This window comes from Notolabrus celidotus, chromosome 22 (assembly GCF_009762535.1).
Source record: "Notolabrus celidotus isolate fNotCel1 chromosome 22, fNotCel1.pri, whole genome shotgun sequence".
Lineage (NCBI taxonomy): Eukaryota > Metazoa > Chordata > Actinopteri > Labriformes > Labridae > Notolabrus > Notolabrus celidotus.
Genome location: NC_048293.1, coordinates 2,323,175 through 2,344,396, shown reverse-complemented (window position 1 = coordinate 2,344,396; position 21,222 = coordinate 2,323,175). Strand labels below are relative to the sequence as shown.

At 41.2% G+C, this 21,222-nt stretch overlaps 1 protein-coding gene across 4 annotated transcripts in view; it reads left to right on the top strand.

Moving 5' to 3' along the window:
* The first annotated feature begins 88 nt into the window (after positions 1 to 88).
* The window catches only part of ppp2r5eb (protein phosphatase 2, regulatory subunit B', epsilon), a 78,045-nt gene continuing 56,911 nt past the window's right edge, over positions 89 to 21,222 (top strand). Inside the window, exons 1-2 of one of the 4 annotated variants that reach the window (XM_034674868.1) lie at positions 89 to 688; positions 18,713 to 18,876. In XM_034674868.1, the coding sequence (XP_034530759.1) occupies positions 660 to 688; positions 18,713 to 18,876 (193 nt within the window). In that variant the 5' untranslated portion in view covers positions 89 to 659. The remainder of the gene's footprint in view (positions 689 to 18,712; positions 18,877 to 21,222) is intronic. The other 3 variants (XM_034674872.1, XM_034674871.1, XM_034674869.1) reach the window with 3 other exon arrangements.

Below are 21,222 nucleotides of genomic sequence, written 5' to 3'. Positions count from 1 at the left end.
ATTGACACTTGCCGCTATCCAATCACAGCGCAGGACGTCCCTACCGTCAGCCAATCACAGCCCTACGTAGATCTTAACCCATCAAGCACGTTACGTTGCGTTTCTGTTATGTGTGCCATGGTCTCAACCCAGCAGTGTTGACAATAGGGTGAAAAGAAACAGCCCCGAATCATAAACCAGCTAAGGGAATATCCAAAATCCAGGGGTCTGGGGAAGACAAGCAATTGAATCAGTAACAGGAATGTAATTGCGTTGAGTTAATCGTTTTATATAGTCGTATTTTGTTATTAATGGGAGTTTGAGGATTATTCCCTTGGAAGGAAAAGGTACTCGTGGGTTTGGCTGTTTCAGGCCAGATTTTCCTGCTTGTTCCGCCGCTGCTTGGGAAGGCTGTTTGCACCGAGCTGGAGGGTAGCCGAACAGTTAGCCCGATAGATTTCCAAACATAGGATAACTCCTCGCCGCCGTCTCCGTTGCGAACCGCAAAGGATCAAGGTAAAGTACTACACTTGGAGGGCTAAACAGCCACTCGGTCGGCTGCAGCTTGTGGGGCTCGGCTCGGGACTCGGGACGGTGTGTGATCCCAACCCAGTCGGTCTGTCAGTCTTTGAGCGCTAGCTTACAGCAGCATTAGCACTGCTTCTGTATTTACATCTGGGATGATGGGTGATCGCCCAAGCCCGCCCAGGTAACGTTATTTCATTAGCACACATGTTAAATCAAATGTGACTGCTTTTATAATTCTGGTGTTTGATTTGCAACATGCAATGAAAGCTAGCTGGCGGCGGCTAACGAGCTAAGCTACATGTTCAACTTGAGCTAACCCGCGATAGCCGCAGCACTGACGTTAGCTAGCGACTTAAAATGCAGTTTTCTGGTTTACAACTTCACACTATGGATGTAATTCTGAACTGTGCTCCTGTTTGTAACATTTAAATGTGTTATATTCACAGAGGAGACCTCTAACTTTCAGTGCTTTTTAAAAATTCATATCCGCTGTGACGGTTAGTCGGAAGCTATAGCTAGCTAGCGTCAGTGAGGTTTTATCGCGCTGTCAAGTTTTGAATCTTCTGCTGCTGCTGCTGCTGCCAGGCCCGACATGGACAAGCTAACGCCAGCTCTCCTGAAACACTTGATTTTTGACCTCACGCAGTTGATGGCTGCTTTAGCTGATAACGCTTAATTGCACTGTAAATGAATATAATCTTTATCATGTTGTTGGGCTCAGATGGTGGTTAATGACTGATCTTTCCAAGGCAGAGCTGATGTCAGGAAAGCTTATCTGCAGATGTTTTAATCACAGTGTTGCTTAAAAAGTCTTTTTGAATCTGGTCTGAGACAAGCTCAGCTTTCTTGAAATCAACTGTCAAATGTGTGCTGCTAATCCGATATGAACTTTGAACTAAGATACTATGTTTTGATCAACTTCTATCCCTGAATATGCTGCTGGTCTGTCATGTTTCTTGTTTTCACTTTCATTCATTCAGAGGGAGAGGTTTACATTCAATAACATTTAGTTGGTGGGAATTGCAGGTTGGCTTGGGGTATCAAGAACCGGTTTGAATTTGGAACTGGTGCTAAATTTCTGAGATTTGTGGATTGGCTAAGGGTTGTGAATTTGGGTTCCATGTTTTGGTTCCTAACAGCAACACACATCTTATGGGATTAAATCTCAGTTAGGGTTTTGTAGTCCACAGACGTATTTATCTGCCAGAAACAAGTGGTCTAAGCAGTCTAAAAATATGAGTCCAATGTGGAAGTGCTAAAAACTGCAGTTCATTGAGGATCCACTTGAGGCTGGCTCTGGAAGTACAGGAAACCACATACACACCAATTCAAAGAAGCTGATCTCTAAAGCAGAAATAAACATGTTTACAGCCTGGTTCAAAAGACGAGTGTAGTCTGGATAGCTAATTTCTCGATCGGCACACACTGTACGGGGGGTGAATTTTTTCTAATGCGAAGATATTCAGATTACGGATCTTCCAATGAGAGGCACAGCGGACTTGATTGACAGGCGGGAACACTGTAGCTGTTGGCTAGGAGGCTCAAAGCCCGCCTCTTTATGCCACAATCACTCAACAGCAGCAATATGGCTCAAAACAGCACCTCAGAAACAGATGGGTGACTACACGGATACTACGTCCATATTTATACAGTCTATGGCCAGAACCAATATTATGTGTCTGCAGAGCTGGAGACTGCAGTTTCAGGACCTCAATTCTGGAACCACATCTATAGGACCCTTAGTACTGGTACTACAGTTGGAGTTAGGGTTACTATCAGATACTACAAATAGTTACATTACAGCTGAAAAAAAGCGATCCTTGGGGAGGCAGCACACTTGGTCATGCCGTCACATTCAACAAGAGTCTTGGGATTGTGGTCTTGAATCTGCAGCCTCAGGGTCTACATACACATGCTTCATGGCAGGACCTCCTGTGCAGTACGGCAGCAAAATTGTGGTGGAGAGAATCACTGCGAACGGCAGCATGCGATCAAAAAAAACCTAATGCAAGGGAGGAAGCACGTCCAGTATGACGAAGCATGTACTTCAACTCAGGGTGAATTTGAAGGAATGAACTACATTTGATGTGCTCTGGTGTCCTGCACATAAAAACACCTGACCACAGCTAGCTTCTTATCACAACTTGGTACAAAACACAGCTCACATTCACGTTTGTATTGAGGTTACCGAATCATGCCTGTAAATAGTAAATGTAATAGTTTTTGTTTGTTTTTACTGTTATTGATCTTTCTGTATAAGAGAGAGTAGTGATATTTTTATAAATCAAGGAAAAAATTAAAACCTGTGTCAGCTCACTTCCAAGAGTCTAGATATCCCAGCATTAAAGGCAGGGTAATTGTTGTTCTTTGAGTATTTGTTGTTGTTTTACTCTCCAAAAATAATGGAAATGGAGTCAAGAATTGATAAGAAATCAAACTCAGTAAAATTGAGATAGTACATAACCCTAATGCAGAGGGAGAGTATGACCAACAGCGACACTTTGGGGTGAGGATTTCAGGGAAGTCGCAATAAGACTCAATATCAGATACATAACCCATAATGACGATAATATCACGATACACGAGTGAGGACAGTGATGTATCGCTGTGTTGATACTTTGTTCGTGACACTGTAATGTCATGGATGAGAGGCAGGAACAGAGTGATGTGTGAGAGATGCAGAAAGATAAAGATGAGCACCGGACTGATGAGAACCAGCTCCTTCAGTCGGCTGAAGAGCTTCCTTTTTTCCACCTGTCCTCTGCCCTGTCAGTCATGTAGGAATGACAGCAGCATGCCAGGAGCCAGGTGTGGCATTATGCATTTAATGTGATGGTATTTGCCTTGTGTGTGTGAGTGCGAGTGCGTAGGTGTTCTTTGTGTTTTGGTTCTGTCAAACACACTCATCTTCAAGGTTTCTGAATGTCACAGTGTTGAGAGGAAGGTCCTGCTGCAGCGGAGATAGCTCACCATCCAAAGTCTCTCCGGTGTTTATGACGACCGTGTGGAGTAACTTGCCCCCTTCTTATCGGCAGTGTGTGTGTGTGTGTGTGTTTTAAAGTTGCTGAGTTCATTTGTTCTCGACTGTGTGAGCAGGGCAATTATCCCATGAATGAATCACACCAATTAGACGTGCTGTCACATTGCTGCACTTGGTGAAAGGTGGAAATGGCAGACGTTCTGAAGAAGTGAATCGTAAAAGGATTAGAAATAGTAGATGTGTGATTCATACTTCTATACGGCTTCATTTGACTCTTCTATTTATACGGAGCTACGGTGAATTAATATTCAAAACAACCTGTCCTCTCTTTGCATAAATAATGTGTTGGTGTGATCAGCACGAGACTTGTGTTCATAAGTTTCCATGAGGACTTAAAGATGAAGGAGTTTAACTTGATACATTGTTGGACATTATGGGGACATTTCTTTTAGCTCTTTATCTCTAATGCTCTCTTTGGAAAATAATAGCAAACACGAGGAGGGGCATGGATTACATGAATCTGCTGCATGGAGTTGTGTATAGATCATAGACTGTATAAAATATGGGCGTAGTATCTGTGACGTCACCTATCTGTTCTTGAAGCCAATCGTCGGCGGGAGCCATATTGGAAACGCTGAATGCAACCTAACTTCTGGCGAGTTGGTGTGAGGGTAAAGTAAGAAGGAAAGAAAGGTACTTTATTAATCCCCAGGGGGGAAATTCAATTTTTTCACTCATGCTATTTTTTTGGACATGCTACACAAACAGTTTTGTTTGGTATATACATACAAATACACACACATGCAGTGAACATGCTTAGGGAGAGATGTCAGAGTGAGGATACTGCCGTCAACCAGCGCACCCAGAGCAGTTGGGGGTTTGGTGCCTTGCTCAAGGGCACATCGGCAGTTCCCAGACAAGTGAACCAGCACCTCTCCAGCCACCAGTCCACTTGCCAAACTTCGTCCATACTGGGCTTCGAACCGGCGACCCTTCGGTTCCCAAGCCAAGTCCCTATGGACTGAGCTAATGCCGCCCCCAAAAGAGGCGGGGTTTGAACGTCCTAGCCAACAGCTATGTGTCCCCGCCTGTCAATCAAGTCAGTCACGTCCTTAAATGGGCAAAACTTGTAATCTTACAATCTTACTGTGTGTGCCAATAGAGAAATTAGCTAATCAGACCAAAGCCGTTTTTTGAACCAGGCTGTAAACATGTTTATTAATGCTGCAAAGATCGTCTTTTTTGAATGGGTGTGTATGTGGTTTCCTGTGTTTCTGCAGACAGCCTCAAACAGACGCTCGATGAACTGCAGTTTTTAACACTTCTGTATGGGCTTCATATTTTGAGACAGGAGGTTGCCGCTTGGTATAGACAAGAATCTGGTGATGCGATGCAAATCACAAGGAAGGGGTCACATTTCAATGTGTGGCTATAAATTGGGAGATTGTAAGCGAGTCAGTATGTTAACATTTAAAGATATCTTTTCTCCCAAAGTATAAAAAGAACCCTCCATTCATTGAAATTAAATTTTCTTACCTATCATAACAGTAAGAGCTGCAGTCATGTTTTCCAGAGTCCCTTTTACATCATTATATTAAGACATTCCTCTGGTTAGCACCAAGCAGCAACCTCCCGTCTCAAAATATGAAGCCCATGCAGAAGTGTTATAAACTGCAATTCATCAAGAATCCACTTGAGGCTGGCTGCAGAAACACTGGAAACCACATACACACCAATTCAAAAATGACGATCTTTGCAGCAGAAATAATAAACATGTTTACAGCCTGGTTCAAAAAAAGGCTTGGGTCTACGTAGATAATTTCTCTATCAGCACACACTGTACGGGGGGGTGAATCTTTTTCTAATGCGACGTTTCAGAAGATATTAAGATTACGAGTTTTGCCCGTATGAGAGCATGATGGACAGGTGGGATCACTGTAGCTGTTGGATACGAGGCTCAAAGCCCACCTCTTTACCTCACACTAAGTTTGATTGAGTTCCACATTTCCAATATGGCTGCCGCCAACGACTGGCTTCAAAACAGTGCCTAGGAACAGATAGGTGACGTCACGGATACTACGTCCATATTTTATACAGTCTCTGATTTGCACAAATGGACAAACTGAAACTTGTTGCATGTTCTTTCAATGAAACACGGCAAACACTTTTTTAGTATCACTTAAGATAGAATCTCATTACTCAATTCTTACACTCAGCAGCTTACTTTGAGCAGAAACAATAATTTGATTAACAAAAAATAAATCTGCATAATACCATAAAATCAAATATTAATCAGAGTTCATTTTTGAACAAGATTTCACTAATGCTCTCTAGTGCCAGCTTATCAAAATGCCAATATTTGCCCTAGTTTCTTTTTCCTATAACTGCAAAAGGAATGTGTTTATATTTTAGATTGTTGGTTTAACAATCACAGATATCTAAAGACACGCAAGTTAGAGTTTATGAAAAACTATTGATCAAATACTCAATCAGTTAAAAGGGAAATAATCAGCAGACTAACTGATAGATATTTAGAGACCTAGTCTTTAGGACCTCTTCCTTTGCTTTGTCATCGATTGAATGATGAATGAATGAATGAATGATGCTTTTCTTTGAGCACTTTTTATGGTAACATTACATTATATCATGCATCTACGACTCCTATTATACTACTACTATTATTAGGTTATGGAATGTTCATAAGAAAGACTTTGAGTTGCCCGCCTCGTCTTTCTTCCAGCTCTGTCCCGCCCACCGTTTCCTTCTCTGTGTCTGACCTCTTGATAATATTCATCAGCAGCACGTTCTATATAGACACAACTCACGCTTTGTAATCTCTCACTCAATATTGCATTATCACAACAAGTTATCCTGATGTGAACAATGCTCATTAAGTGCAGAATGAATCAGCAGAAAACATCTGCACATAACTACTGAAACAGTGATGTGAGAAAGCTCACAGGTGGGATGTACTAAAGGACTCCTGTCCTCTCATAGAGCATGTGTCAGGTACGACAGGTTATCAGAGAGGGACAGGAGATTGTCTAAGCCATCTCTAATAGATGGTGATCTTATACGGATAAAATAATTAAAGGCAAAGTGTAAAACTTGCCTGCGATTATACTTAGGAGGCCGTAAATATACTTTGGCGACCCGCCCAGGTATTGTCTCTGTGTGGGAGAGGCTGTAATGTCTTTGGCCTTCTCGTTGTTGCATGAACACAACATGACATTTGAAGACGTTGCTGATGATTCCTGAAACATGCAGCGATATTTTTAACTGGTTAGGGAAATTTCACAGCCAGGGCCTCAATTCTGGAACCACAATTTTACAATCGGTTCTAGGAATGATAACTTTTTAGTTTCAAAAAATGATGACTCATTTTCTAGTTATTTAGATCCTGACCAACGACTAGCCTTAGGGTAAGAAAGAACCCAAAAAAACACTCAAAATTCATGCACAATCTATTAAACACGGCTAAACATGGCATCACAGACTCTGTGTGTAAACATGTTCAATTGGATTGCTGAGTGTGGCTAAGGTTAGCAGAGCTAGCACCACCAGCATTTGGTCCTCGTTGCAGGTTAACATCCACATGCCTGTGCTTGTAACGCATTGATCCAGTCGAGTGTTTACATGCTAGGTTAACCAGACACAGCCTTCAGACAACTTTATCTCCATGCTAAGAGATGCTGTCCGTCAGCTGTGCAGGTTAACATCCTGTTATTAGAGAATAGGGATGGGCAATTATTTTTGAATATTAGAATATTCAGATGTTCGTTGACTTTGTAAAAATCGAAGAGTTAATGTGAATATTTTCTCTTTTTAAAAGTACAAATTTTCATTGTTTTCCCTGGTGCCTGGTTGTAATACGATATTCCCTCCAGACGGTGGCGACAGAGCGTCTTAAAGCTGTTTGCTAACCATATTAAGTAACAGAAGAAGATGAATGCTAACTGCATTACAGAGCAAAAGAAGAAGAAAACATTTGCGACAGTCGCAGCGATTCTTCGAATAATCATCGAGTAGAGGCCGATGATTATTGAATAGTATTTTGGCTTGAAATGCTAATCCTTGATATATATAATCATATCATTATGGCAGTAGACGTTATGAACCTGAGCTACAGCCCCATCTTATGGTGAGGAGCTGCACTACAGCTTTGATACAACATGTAGGGGCTTGCTTTCGCCAGTCGAAACAAAAAACCAATAAGCCACCGAGGGGCTCCTTTTCCAAGACTCACTGAGTTGACGCGTGTCCTCTTTAGCAGGATGAATGAATGACGCTCTGGTCCACACTCTGTGCATTGACATCAAACAGGTTTATTTACCTTGTTACACAATTATCCGATCAATCTGCACTTACTTCCAACATAACATGCAGAATAATTAACATGATATTGTAAACACGAAAACGATGACGAAGACGACGACGGTCAAAAACTGTTAGCTTACCCAGTAGGCGGCTCACCTGCCACCAATTGGGTCTTCTCTTTATGGTTCTACACCCTTCTTGACAACACCCGCCACCTAGTGTGTACACAAGTAAGTGCCACAACAATATCGAACATTCCACAGACACAACACTGATACAAATATGGCTCTAACACAACATGACCGTCATATCAGGGCCTACAATTATAAAAAAAATATTTCATTTAACAGACGAGTTATTCAGATGCAGACTGCCGCACCTGCAGAAGTTTTTGTTTGCAACTTTAAATATGAGTTTGTAGAAAAATGTGTGTGATGTGTGGATATCTTTGGGTTTTGAGTTGTTAGTATGACAACATTTGAAGACATCACCAAAAGCTTTGGGAACTGATAAAGGAACAAGTTAATCTAAAAAATAATATAGCACATATTTAATTTGGGACTCTACTCATGAGTCCATAAAGTTGATTAGTTGGAGACAATATTTATCAGGAGACTACACTACCACTCAAAAGTTTGGACACACCTTCTCATTCAATGGTTTGTATTTACTTTAATTATTTTCAACATTGTAGATTAATACTGAAGACATCAACACTATGAAATAATCTGGTTTTGCCATAATCTGGATTACAACAGTAGTCAAATAGGGCTATCCATTGTGTACGAACCCTACCTCTGAACAACACAACTGATGGTCTCAAACACATTAAGAAGGCAAGTCATTCTACAAATGAACTCTTGACAAGGCTCATGTTCATTAGAAACCATTCCAGGAGACCACTTCATGAAGCAGACTGAGAGAATACCAAGAGTGTGCAAAGCTGTCATGAAGGAAAAAGGGGGCTACTTTACAGAATCTAAAATATAAAACAGATTCTGCTTTGTTTAACACTTTTTGGTTCATTCAATAATTCCATATATGTTCTTTCATAGTTTTGATGTCTTCAGTATTAATCTACAGTGTTTACAATCATTACAATAAATACAAACCCTTGAATGAGAAGGTGTTTCCAAACTTTTGACTGATAGTGTAGAACTAGTTTCTTCAAAAACCACATGAGGTTGAATTATTGCAGTGAAGTAACTCATGTTCATAACCAGACTTAAGTCCAGCAATGGCTGACTTTCACAGCTCTGAGACAGTTTGGATTTTACTGGACCACAGGCGAAATCCTTGAGCTCTCCTCCTGCCAGCCTCTCTTTTATCTCCTCTGTGTGTGTGTGTGTGTGTGTGTGTGCGTGTGTTCTTGCTTGTGTGTGCATTTTGTTCCCTCACTTCAGCTCCTCTTGCTCTGCCTATTTGTTGACTTCCTGTCGAACAGCAGCTCCTTCCCTCCCTCCCTCCCTCCTTCCTCTTCCTCCCTTTCTGTTGCTTTCCTTGTTCTTCAACGTGCCCCCTCCTCTCTCTCTCTCTCTCTCTCTCTCTCTCTCTCTCTCTCTCTCTCTCTCTCTCTCTCTCTCTCTCTCTCTCTCTCTCTCTCTCTCTCTCTCTCTCTCTCTCTCTCTCCCCCCCTCCATCCTCCTTGTGCTTTAATCCCACCCTCCCCGTGCCTGTTCCGATGTCATCTGGTCTCTTATGTAAGAGGCATGGGAGGGGAATGGCTTTGGTGCTTGGATGCCATACGCCAGACCTGCCGCTGTAGTCTCGCTCTCCCTCGTGCGTTGTGGTGGCACTGGAGTGTTTTCTCGCCATTAGCCGGCTAGTCAGAGACGCAGAGATAGACAGCGCGGCACTGATGGTTGTACATGGGGATTCCAGTGCCCCTTTGCACAGGTAAGAGGAGCTCCTGTGACTCTTGTGTGTACATTTTGAAAAAGACTTTCCTGCGGGAGAACGATTGTAGTTTTATCTTCTCGTAGCATTCAGCAGGTGGCAAAAGCATGAAAGCGTTGACAGCTCTCTGAATATTCATGTTTGCCGTAGGTGATGCTTTCTCCTCGCCGCTTATTGAGATGTACAACTTCACAGATGCATCCTTAAAACGCAGCCCAGAGAGCCGCTTTGATCAGAGCTGAATCAAGCTGACTGGCTGTAGTAAGTCGTTTGTGCAGAGATGTATTGCGATGCCGAGCGAATGTGAGGTTAGAATAAAGAAAATCTGCTCCCTTATTTCATTTAAAAGCATTTTATCTTTTATTCTTTTAATCACAAATATCCAGCGCTTCTGAATCTCTCAGGCAGAGTGCCAAAAATCCAAAACAATGTCCGTGATCCTTTCCAAGATGTCTTCTTTGAATGTGTCGTTGGACTAAGAGAACCCAAAGATATTTGTTTGAGTGGAAACAGAAAAGCTGCTTCAAGAGAAGGGATTGTGACTTAACTCTGACTAATTCATATACTTGTAACACTAACACTTCAAATTACAGATAAACCAACAATAGTTTAAGTTCTTTGCTTCCCCCTCTATTTTTAGATCCTTAGTTTGCATAACACAAAACTTCCAAAAACCCCAATAACCTGTAAGTGAAGTTGTTTCAGGTATTTGGTAGCGATACCTTCTATCACTCCTCCAAGAATTTTGGATTCACCCATTTAGCAGGAATACGAGCTGATGGTCTAAAACGTGTCAAAGAGCGCGTACGTCAGAGCTGCTCCTCTGTAAGCCATTAGCTGGAGATAATCTCCAAGTGAAGGTGATTTTCAGAGGCGCTGACCTGCTTTGTCTTGACTTGGGGAGGCTTTGCGGCTCACAGGGAACAGGTGTTAGGATGTCAGTTTGACTGTTTTCACTGAGGCTCGGATGCTGTTTGGACTCACTTTGTTTGACATTTGAATATCTCTCTGCCAGAGTCAACCAGAGCAGAACGTTTACATTTCATGTCCATGCAATTTGTTTGCATCATGCTTTGTATTCAGCCACGGTGTTATTTTAAACCATTATATCAGTTTTTGAACACCTCCGGACTCTCAGATTGATGACGACCGGAGGTGTTAAGCCCAGCAGCCAACTAAACGTCAGATCAGTGCTCAGCTGGAGGTACTTTCCCAGCCGGCTGATGATGCTGATGCCCAGCAGAAGGCTTTCATGCAGATGGATTGTTAACAGCTGTTAAGTTATGAAAGAGGGGACAATGAGCTGTGTTGACACATGACTCCCCTACCATCTACATGTAATTGGTTTTGTCACGTGTGAATCTGTGCCTCCAGGGTGCCGCATAAAAAAAGGGCTTCACTTAGAGCTGGGCGATATGAAAAATGTTATTGTGATATCATCTTTTTCAATATCAGACCAAATCGGTTATATTAACGCTAAATATCAGATCATTCTTTTATATCATTTTAAAGGCAGATTTTCTTTTTTTCTGAGTGAAATTTGAAGAAACTAGGGATGGGCAATGATATTCGTTTGCTAGTAAACATCGAAGAGTCACTTCGAATATTTTCTCATTTTAAAAGTAAAATTTTTCATCGTTTTTACCGGTGCCTGGTTGTAATACGGTATTCCCGCCAGACGGTAGCGGTAGAGTGTCTTAAAGCTGTTTGCTAACTGCATTAAGTAGCAGAAGAAGAAGAATGCTAACTGCATTAAATAGCAAAAGAAGAAGAAAACATAAACGACAGTTGCAGCGATTTTGTCCGTTTCTGAATCTCACTCTACAACACACGTGTTTCCAGAGACTGAGCATGGCTGTAAATTGTAAACACACACGCCACGCTGCGTCACAGAAAGGCTGACATTAAGGTCAAGACAGGTGTGGGTGGGTGGGGGTATTGTAATAATCGTCGAATAGATGCCAATGACAATCGAATACCATTTGGCTTGAAATGCCCATCCCTAGTAATAATGAGTTCTTAGAAGAGAGCCAGGAAGTGTGGGGAGTAGGGATGGACATTTTAAGTATTTTCCGTAAACGATTTTTGGAAATGTTAACGATCAATTATCGATTAATTGATGAAAAAAAAACATTATTATTCTTACGTCAAAAGCAATGCCAAATACGTTGTTTTCCCCTAAATTGTATTTTCTACAGCAACAAAATGCAAATAACTGACTGTATTGAATACGGGTACATGGTTGACACGCAGAATATCAACGAACAGGCTCATTAAAATATTCTCTGCGGACATAATCTTATAAAGTGAAGGCTGAGACTACTAACAGAAAATTACTTCAGACTCTCAGTGTCCAGTTTTCTGTCTACTCGTTCTTATTGAGAAAAATAAACATGTGTATTTGATCAGGTGTCAGCCAGGAGCGCAACCGGGTCAGAATCAGTCAGGCGGCAGAAAAGCTCAGACCGATCTGATGTTACTGGTCTGCAAACATAGTGTACCTGAATTTCCCCCCAGTCTGTTGCCTTCGTATCCAAAGGTGGGAAATATCCTGTTTAAAGTTGTCAACCTTCATGTCGTTGTTGGAAGCAGTTTTGTATTGATCCTCTTTTAAAAAGCGCTCGTGGAGACCTGATGCACAGCCGCCAGCTGAGCGTCTCCACTGTGCGCAACACCCTTAACAGCTGATTCACATCAAAACATGCTTTAAACTTCAAACACCTCCCTGATAGATGAGTGTAATATACAACCACATGATGTTTGTTCCACGTGATTGAAAATTGATAACAAAAATGCGTGTTTCGAGTAATTTCTTAACAATCAATTAATCGATAATCGATTAACTGTGGTCATCCCTAGTGGGGAGTAGAAACGAGGGAAGACATACAGGAAATGGTCGCGGCCGGGAGTCAAGCAGGCGACCTCTGCAACGAGGATTGTAGCCACTGTATGCGGGGCGCTTAGACCGCTAGGCCACCAGCTAAAGAGAGACAGGACATGTGTGGAGTAGTGAATTGGGGAAGAAATGCAGCAAACAGTCGAGGCCAGGAGTCGAACCAGCAACCGCTGCGATGAGGACTATAGCCTCTGTACATGGGGCGCATACGTAAACTGGTAGCCCAACTGCGCTCCACACATTTCTCTATTTTTATTTATTTTTTTAAGTTATATTTTGGGGACTTTTGGACCTTTTTATTAGAGAGGGGAGGACAGTGGATAGAGCTGGAAAAAGGGAGAGAGGGTGGAGGACCAGGGCCACCCGCTTTATGGGCGCACGATTTAGCCATTGGGCCAAATCCTCGCCCATTTTGCTATTCTTATTTAAATCTCTCTAATGAATAATATTATGTTTACATGGGGCACATCTATTGTGATCTGATGTTTACCTACTCGAGGCGCTGATCTGTTGTGTGTTTTTGGACACTTACTCGTGTAAACTCAGCAGGATCAGTAAAGGTTTGTTGATGTTAGAGTTTTTCAGTTTCCCGTTGAACAGGTCAAAGACAACATAAACATCCAAGAAGCGGTTTATTAATCACTGTTGCCAGTCTGGATTAGCTCACTTTCCGACAGTAATATTACATCAACCACTCTGCGATCTTTATCCACAGATGGAAGCCTTGCTACTCTACAACTATTAATCACATTCAAACTGGCAGTGTACTATACATGATGATGGACGATCAGCTGTGCAGCCTCACATATCTTGTAAATGCTTCCATTGTCAGTTAGTGCTGTCCATATCCTCAGGCAGCAGCAGCAGGATGATGTGTGTGTGTGTGTGTGTGTTTATTGAAAGCTGCATGCGTGCATGTGTTTGGCAGCCTCTCTCTTCTTCTCTATCCGCTGTTGTATGTTGGAGGGCTGGTGGACAGACTGTACGGCTGCCTGTGTGACTTTGACAGAGCATTAGAAAAACAGCCAGCTCAGAGTACCGCCCGCAGCATCTCATTCACGTCTTATTACGTAACTATTTATGCTGGAGTCCTCATTCTTTTCTTCGGTGGCCTGCGTGTCATCCAGCTGAGTTGGTAAATTTATAAATATTTATCTCACTCTGCAAGGTAGCGTTAGAGCTCACAACAGAATGCCCTGAAGTAAAGGGCATGTGCAACACTCAGTTAAAGTTCACAAAATTCTATTAGGGTGAGAAGATGGTGCTTTGATCACAGCATGTCCACATAAAGCACATTTAAAGGAATCACAAATTCATCATGGAAGGAAACTGAACATACATGGAGGACACATCACAACCTTAAAAAACAGATTTAAAGGAATCAAAAAATGCTCTTTTAGAAAAATATATCCAACAAATATTGATCATAAATCTTGTCTTGTGCCAAATTGAAAGGAATTACACCTTTTTCAGGCGCAAAATACTAAAAACATATTGAGGACTCATTATTTCCTCTTACACCAGATTTAAATGATCAAATATTAAGTAGAAAAACATACAACAAATATTTTGGAGAAAACATTTCCACATAAAGCAATTTTAAAGGAATCTTAAATTTCTTAAATGGAAAATAAAATAAAATTATAAGGAGGCCCTAATAATCCACATTTAAAGGAATCAAGAATTTCTTAACTATAAAATAAATAAAGAACAAATTTTCTCCTCAAACTACATTTTGAGGAATCAAAAATGCCATACACAAAAGATAAGTTTTTTTCATTTTATTTTTTACATTTTCTTTTATAACAAAAACAGTAGCATGGCCAACAACCAGCATTAAACAAGTGGTCACAACTTTAAATAAACTACACTATACATAACCTACTTGTTGTTGGTTATTTTTTGTCTTAAGTAATTGTGTGTGTATATATATATATATATATATATATATTATACAAACAAACCAAAAAAAGAAACGCATACACAATAGAATTTGAACACATCTTGAGAGCAAATCATATCCTTGTGTAAACCACATTTAAAGCTGCTGTGAGGAACTTTTAGCTTGTATCGATTATGGCGCCCCCTTGTTGACAAAGTGATACCTCTTATCTCTTGTCCTGTACATGCAAAATAATTGTCTTCAGACAATAACCTCATCCTGTTGTCTTTTAACATTTAGACTTATCTTACAATGTGATTATATGCCATGAAAACAGCCAAAAAAGGGTGTTTCTAAAGCGAGATGTCAATCATCTGTTCTGACACCTACCCCCACAGTGAAAGTATCAGTGTTGTTGTGGATGGTCTTGTTTGCTTTTGAGGGTCATAAAGAGGCATCAGTATCAGTTTCAGTCTGTTTCTCAGCCAGTTAAAAACTCCTCATAGTGCCTTTTTAAAGGAGGAGAGAAAAATATTCTGTACCCCAAGAATTATGATTAAAGGTGACATATCACGCTTTTTTCATCAATATATATTGGTCTAAGAGGTCCCCAAAACATGTCTTCAAAGTTTATGCTCAAAAAAACACTTTGAAATCAGATTTTGGTCTGCCTGAAAAGTCCTCTTCTTCATTCCTCATCAGAACACTCTGTTTTCCCTCTGACCACGCCCCCTCAGGAAGTGGATATGCCTCGGCTCTCCAGCACGTTGATCTAATGTTTACATGTTGGCTGAATATACACGGCTGCTCAGAGATCGCGTTACTTCAACCCTCTGAATCTGATCCAGAATCTTATCCTGACGGAGAGGCGCCTATAGCAGGACCTTTCTGAAGGATTGGTCACAGATTTAGTGTTTCTTGTTGTTTTATTTATCAGTATGTAGACGTGTGTCTTGGTACACAGCTACGAACATGTAGCTATGTGGCTATGCTAACTAGCGCTAGCACTTATCCATGATAAATAAAAATCATCCACTAGATCTTCAAATCTGCAGACGTGGGGAGTAAAACCGACCTCTACCAGAAAGGCAGCAGGACCTTTTATGAAGGATTGGTCACAGATTCTGTGTTTCTTGTTGTTTTATTTGTCAGTATGTCGACGTGTGTCTTGGTACACAGCTACAGCTATGAACATATAGCTATATGGCTATGCTAATTAGCGCTAGCACTTATCCATGATAAATAAAAATCATCCACTAGATCTTCAAATCTGCAGACGTGGGGAGTAAAACCGACCTTTGTGTTTATTAAGACAGCCTACAACTAGCATGCCTCCCTCCTAAGCTCCTTGTTAGCACACATTTGTGCAGGTAATGAAAAACAGAGGAGGGGATTCAGTATTATTTTATACAGTCTATGGGCTGAACAAGCTCTGAGCTCTGACTTCCTGTTACAGACCGGATATTGTTGTTACGTAACAAAAACACTGAAGTCTGAAACGGCTGGTTTCACACACATTTACAGAAAGGTGGAGAAATCAGAACAGGGGCAGAATGGATTCTTTTCATTCTCGGGGGGTTTGTAGACATGCCAGGGACACATATTTCAGGTAGAGAACCATTAAAAAGTCCATTTTGCATGATATGTCACCTTTAATATTGAAGACCCATTATGTCCTCATAAACCACATTTGTGGGAATAAAAAATACTAATGCAAAAAACTGAACATGTATTGAGGGTAAATCTTGCCCTCAAAGCATATTGAAAGTGATGACTCAACTCCAGAAAGACTGCAAACCGCTGGGGCTCTGTTGGCCTAATGGTTTATGGGTGCTCCCCATGTATGAAGCTACATAAGTCGCTAGTTCGACTCCCAGTGACGACTATCCCGTCTTTTCAGCTGTCCTATCCACTAAATTAAAAAATGCTCCAAAACTAACCAAAAAAAGCAAGCAGGACGACATGTTCCGGAAATAACACTTCATGAAAACCTGAAGTAATCAAAGCTAAAACGCTGCATGTTATCATAAAGTCTTTGGAATAGCTACCAAAACAACCGAGGAATGTTTCCAAGATGACTTGAACCTCAGGTTATGACCCACAGTGGACCTTTTAAGCCCTTCAAGTGCTTGTGGTCAGATTGTTAGAGTCTAACATGCATCAAAACATACTCCACGCTCTTAATGGTGTGCTTAGGTTTTCCGAAAAAAGAACATGTTAGTTTGTTCAGAAGGTCTAATGAGCCTCGCAGCCTTCGACACACTCTCACCCTCACACCGTCTGCCAGCTGAAAAATAAATCTTTGCTTTATTTTCCGAACGTCTCGTCCTGGGTGTGGTCCAGAGAAGTAGTGTGCAGTGAAATGTTTGAGTCGTGAGCGCCTGAGCAGCCAGTTTGTTAGAAGTTTTTTCGACATAATCAGCAGCAAACACACAGCGGTGGACGCTTCCTCTGCTTCCTCCCACTTAGGCGACGCCTCACAGCCACAGAACCTGCTCCATTGTTGTGGGTAGACGCTGGTGTTTTTAGTCCGTGTGTGTGTGAGCTGTGTGAGCAGTGTGTGAGCAGTGTGTTTGTGTACTGTACCAGAGCTCAGCTGAGGCCCATGCTGGGAAAATGAGGCTGTCTGCCGTGGCTGCACAGGTCTGTTGTGAGAGTAATAAAATGCTGCAGGAGGATGGACTGAACCAGAGCTGAGGAAACGTCAGCGTGGTTGATGTTTCCGTTCTGCTCTTTTTTTCTTTCTTTAATATTTTAGGCATTAAGACATTGCTTTCAGTCTGCATGCAAATGGCTTAAAATCTGTCTTAGGCTATTTAAGCTACAACATTTGAATCATTTTTGGAGCCTCAAAGAGTTCACTGCTAATAAATAAGATGATATGGATACACTTGTTAAAGGTAAGCATCTTCAGTGCTCAAATGTCAAGTCAGACATTTGAGCAAGGAAGAATGCGTCTCACTGCCGAGGGAAACCTGGGGGGCGGGGATATGGAGTTTCCCTTAGCCAGGTTAGCAAAGATAGCAAACCACATACACACCAATTCAAAAAAGACGATCTTTACAGCAGAAATAAACATGTTTACAGAGCGGTACAAAAGACAAGTGCAGTCTGGATAGCTCATTTCTCAATCGGCACACACTGTACGAGATTAAGAGTTTTCCATTACGAGAGGCACAGCTGACTTGATTGACAGGCAGGAACACTGTAGCTGTTGGCTCTGAGGCTAAAGGCCCGCCTTTTTACGTCACACTCACTCAACAGCAGTTGTGTTGAGTTCAACATTTCCAATATGGCTGCCACCGACTATTAGCCTCAAAACAGCGCTTCAGAAACGGATGGGTGACATCACAGATACTACGTCCATTATTTATACAGTCTATGAGACAAACATGTTTTGTTTGCACATGAAAACAGTAAATTCAATTAGATATGTTGCAAAGTGACAAATTTCAAGAGGTTAAAACTAGAGATGCACCGAAATGAAAATTCTTGGCCAAAACCGAAAAACCCATAATGAGGAAACCAAGGCCGAAAACTGAAACACAGACAGAAATTATTTTGCCAATTATTAGTAGGGAGACTGGGAGCAGTTGTAACACTTACACTTGCTCCAATCAGGAACAAGTTAGGAATCACCTGATTCACTCTGCACATGCTCAGTTTAGTTGCAGCTAGTTTGTATAGCAGTTTAAACACACTGGGTTAAAAGAGCTCAAAGTTATAGACAGAAATGTCAACAGTGTTACAACTGTCCCCGGTCTCCCCTACCATTGCATTTATGGCTATAATCTGTTGAAGCTTCTTTGTGTGACATAAAAAGGGCAGATAGCAGCATTTTTTTGGGAGTTAAGTTGCATGTTTGATTCATGTCTTATTTATTTATTCATTTATTTAACATTGGACACTTTGGAGCTCCATGAAATCACAGAGTCTTGAAACTTTTTGAGTTTTTTCATTGGAATAACTCTTAAGAAATAGATATGAGCTTTATATTTAATTTGACACGATTTGATTACCATCTGATTCCTAGGTGTTCAATCTGTCCAATTAAACAAATCAAACATATCTGAAATTAAAATCAGCCTTCAGAAATCCTCACTTATCAAAGCCCTGTTCCAGTTCAGTATTTTATGCTTGATCCTTCTGTCCTCTGTGAACTGAGACTTCTTCTCTAAACCCGTGTCTAATGTGATCGTGTTAACCGCTCGCCCCCCTCGTGTGTTTCTCTCAGCAGGGCTATGTCCTCGGCAGCCACCACATCTCCATCTGTGGACAAAGTGGACGGATTTTCACGGAAGTCTGTCAGGAAGGCCAAGCAGAAGCGGTCGCAGAGCTCGTCCCAGTTCCGCTCTCAGGGCAAACCCATAGAGCTCACGCCCCTGCCGCTGCTCAAGGGTAAGACGGGAAGAGGGGTTGTGTGTGATATTGTATATGTGTGTGTGGAGTTTGAAGAAGTGATGATGCTTTTTGATAATGTTTGTTCCTTTAAGTGCTATTTCCTTTCCTTTAACACACTTCATATTTACTGTTCTAATCAACTTGAAAGCCTCACCCTGAACCACCTTTTAGTATCGACACTGATCCCTCCGCTCACTCGAGTTCCTCTCAGAGAAAGTGGAAAGTTTCTCCAAGACTAACGCTTCTCACAAAGTCAGCAAACAGCCACTTTCCTCTCTTAGCTATCGCCGAGTTAACTGAGGGGAAATATTGCATGCGACAGATCAAAGAGCATTTCAAATAACAGCCGACAGCCATACTGTTGAATGACCTGTTTGCTCCAGCAGGCTGAGTGGAGGAATGCAAATTATGGAGGGCAGACAGAAGAGAGCTCGTTGTACAATCACATATTTGTCATGTGTCTGAGGCATGCCAATACATCCAGTGTGTTTTCAGCAGTTAAAGGATGTGAGCTTAGAAATGATTATTGTTTAAATCACACGTATTGACTAGGGATGTAACGATATGTATCGCAAATCAGTAAAAAAATGATACAAATAAGGGTGGATAAAAATGGATTCAACATCATTTGTATCAGGATTAAATGATAATTGTACGTTTACATTTCCAAAGATCGAATTTACATCCCTAATTTAAAAAGATTTAACTTATTTCTTTAAATATTTAATATTTTCATTTGGGAATCATTCACTTTCCATTTCTCTATAATTGTTCTGACATTTTCCATCAAGGTATTTTTGCACGCTCACTTTTAGTTTTTTTGCAAAGTGCTGAAAAAAAGTGTTCAGTGGATTTATTTGAGTTACAACACACCTTAAAAATGAAAAAGGATTACTTTGTATACAAAGAAATATAGGAAAAAATATATATATTGCAACTGTCCATATCTGATAATTGAAATTAAATAATAGTTATTTAAATTTTGAGTTTTCTTGAAAATCATTAGAGAATCGTGAGTAAATTGTATCGTGAACATCCTGTATCCTGTATCCTTCCATCCCTAGTATTGACAGAATATGATGTGATTAAAGCTCTTTTAATGCTTGATGGTTTCCTTTAAGGATGCTCTGGTGGTCTCTGTGTTTAAAATGTGGACCATGTGTCTGTGGCATCCCTGTTGGAAAGCTACTTGTACTGCACATCCACTCTCCTGTGTATTTCTGCAGCATTTTCACACACTTAACCCTGAAATTCACTGTCACATCTTTGCACACTCAAACATCGCCACTTCTACTTTTCTTTGGCCGACATACTGAGTTTAGATCCGTCTGCTGAGATCTCCCTTTTATCCTGAGTCGCCTTCAATGAGGTTCAAACCAAAAGATTGTCATGAAACCGGTGCGATGTTGACAGCTGAGCTGTTAAACTGGAGCCAGTTGATTCTACCTGCCTTGTTCCAGAGTCTGGCTCTGTCTTAGTGGTCTTCTTCTTTCCATTTCCGTTTGTCTATTTGTCTGTTTATTTGGTGTGCACTTGTTTGTATGTGTGTGTGTGTGTGTGTGTGTGCGTGCTACGTGCCTAGACAGGTAGCTCAACCTGGTTATGACACAGAGCAGACCAGAGCTGCTGTCTGTCAGTCTGAGACGCTGAAGAGAAAAGATGTCGCACCAGTTCATTGAAAAAAGGAAAAGGTGGTTCATTTCATACACTTGACACACCGTAATCATATGTAAGTTTTAATGGACCATTATACAGTGAATGAAAAGGTAGACACATGTTTGTTGCATGTCCTTTAACAAGGGTGTGATCCATCGTCAGCATTCTACATTTAGAAAGAATGACTGTGGGCAATTGTTTTCTCTTTTGGGACTTCACCTGGAGAAAATAGATTTAACATTATAATAATTCTCATGTAATTCCTTTTGGATTGCCCGATCCTTAATTTGGGTATTCCTGACCTGGAATTGAATTGATCATATTAGATATTTACCCGTGTTTTAAATTTGTAGTCATGTATTTTTAGGACCTACAGATATCCTCATTTCCAGACATGATGCCACATTGTCTCTACCTTGTTATTAAAGCAGTGTAGGTGCATTACTAAGCAGTGGCATGTCATAATTTGGCGCACCATGATGCAGGTTAATGGGGATGTGCAGTATGTGTTTGGGCGTAGCTAACACAATGAAAAACCACCGTCCTTTCCACTATTGTAAATACAGCAGCGGCGTTCTTCATTGCTGACAGCAGGAATGCTGCCACACAGAAACCAGACAGACTCCTCACCTGCTTGGTTTGAGTGAAGAACTACTTCCTGGTTCTTTTCAGGCTGATGCCCCACCC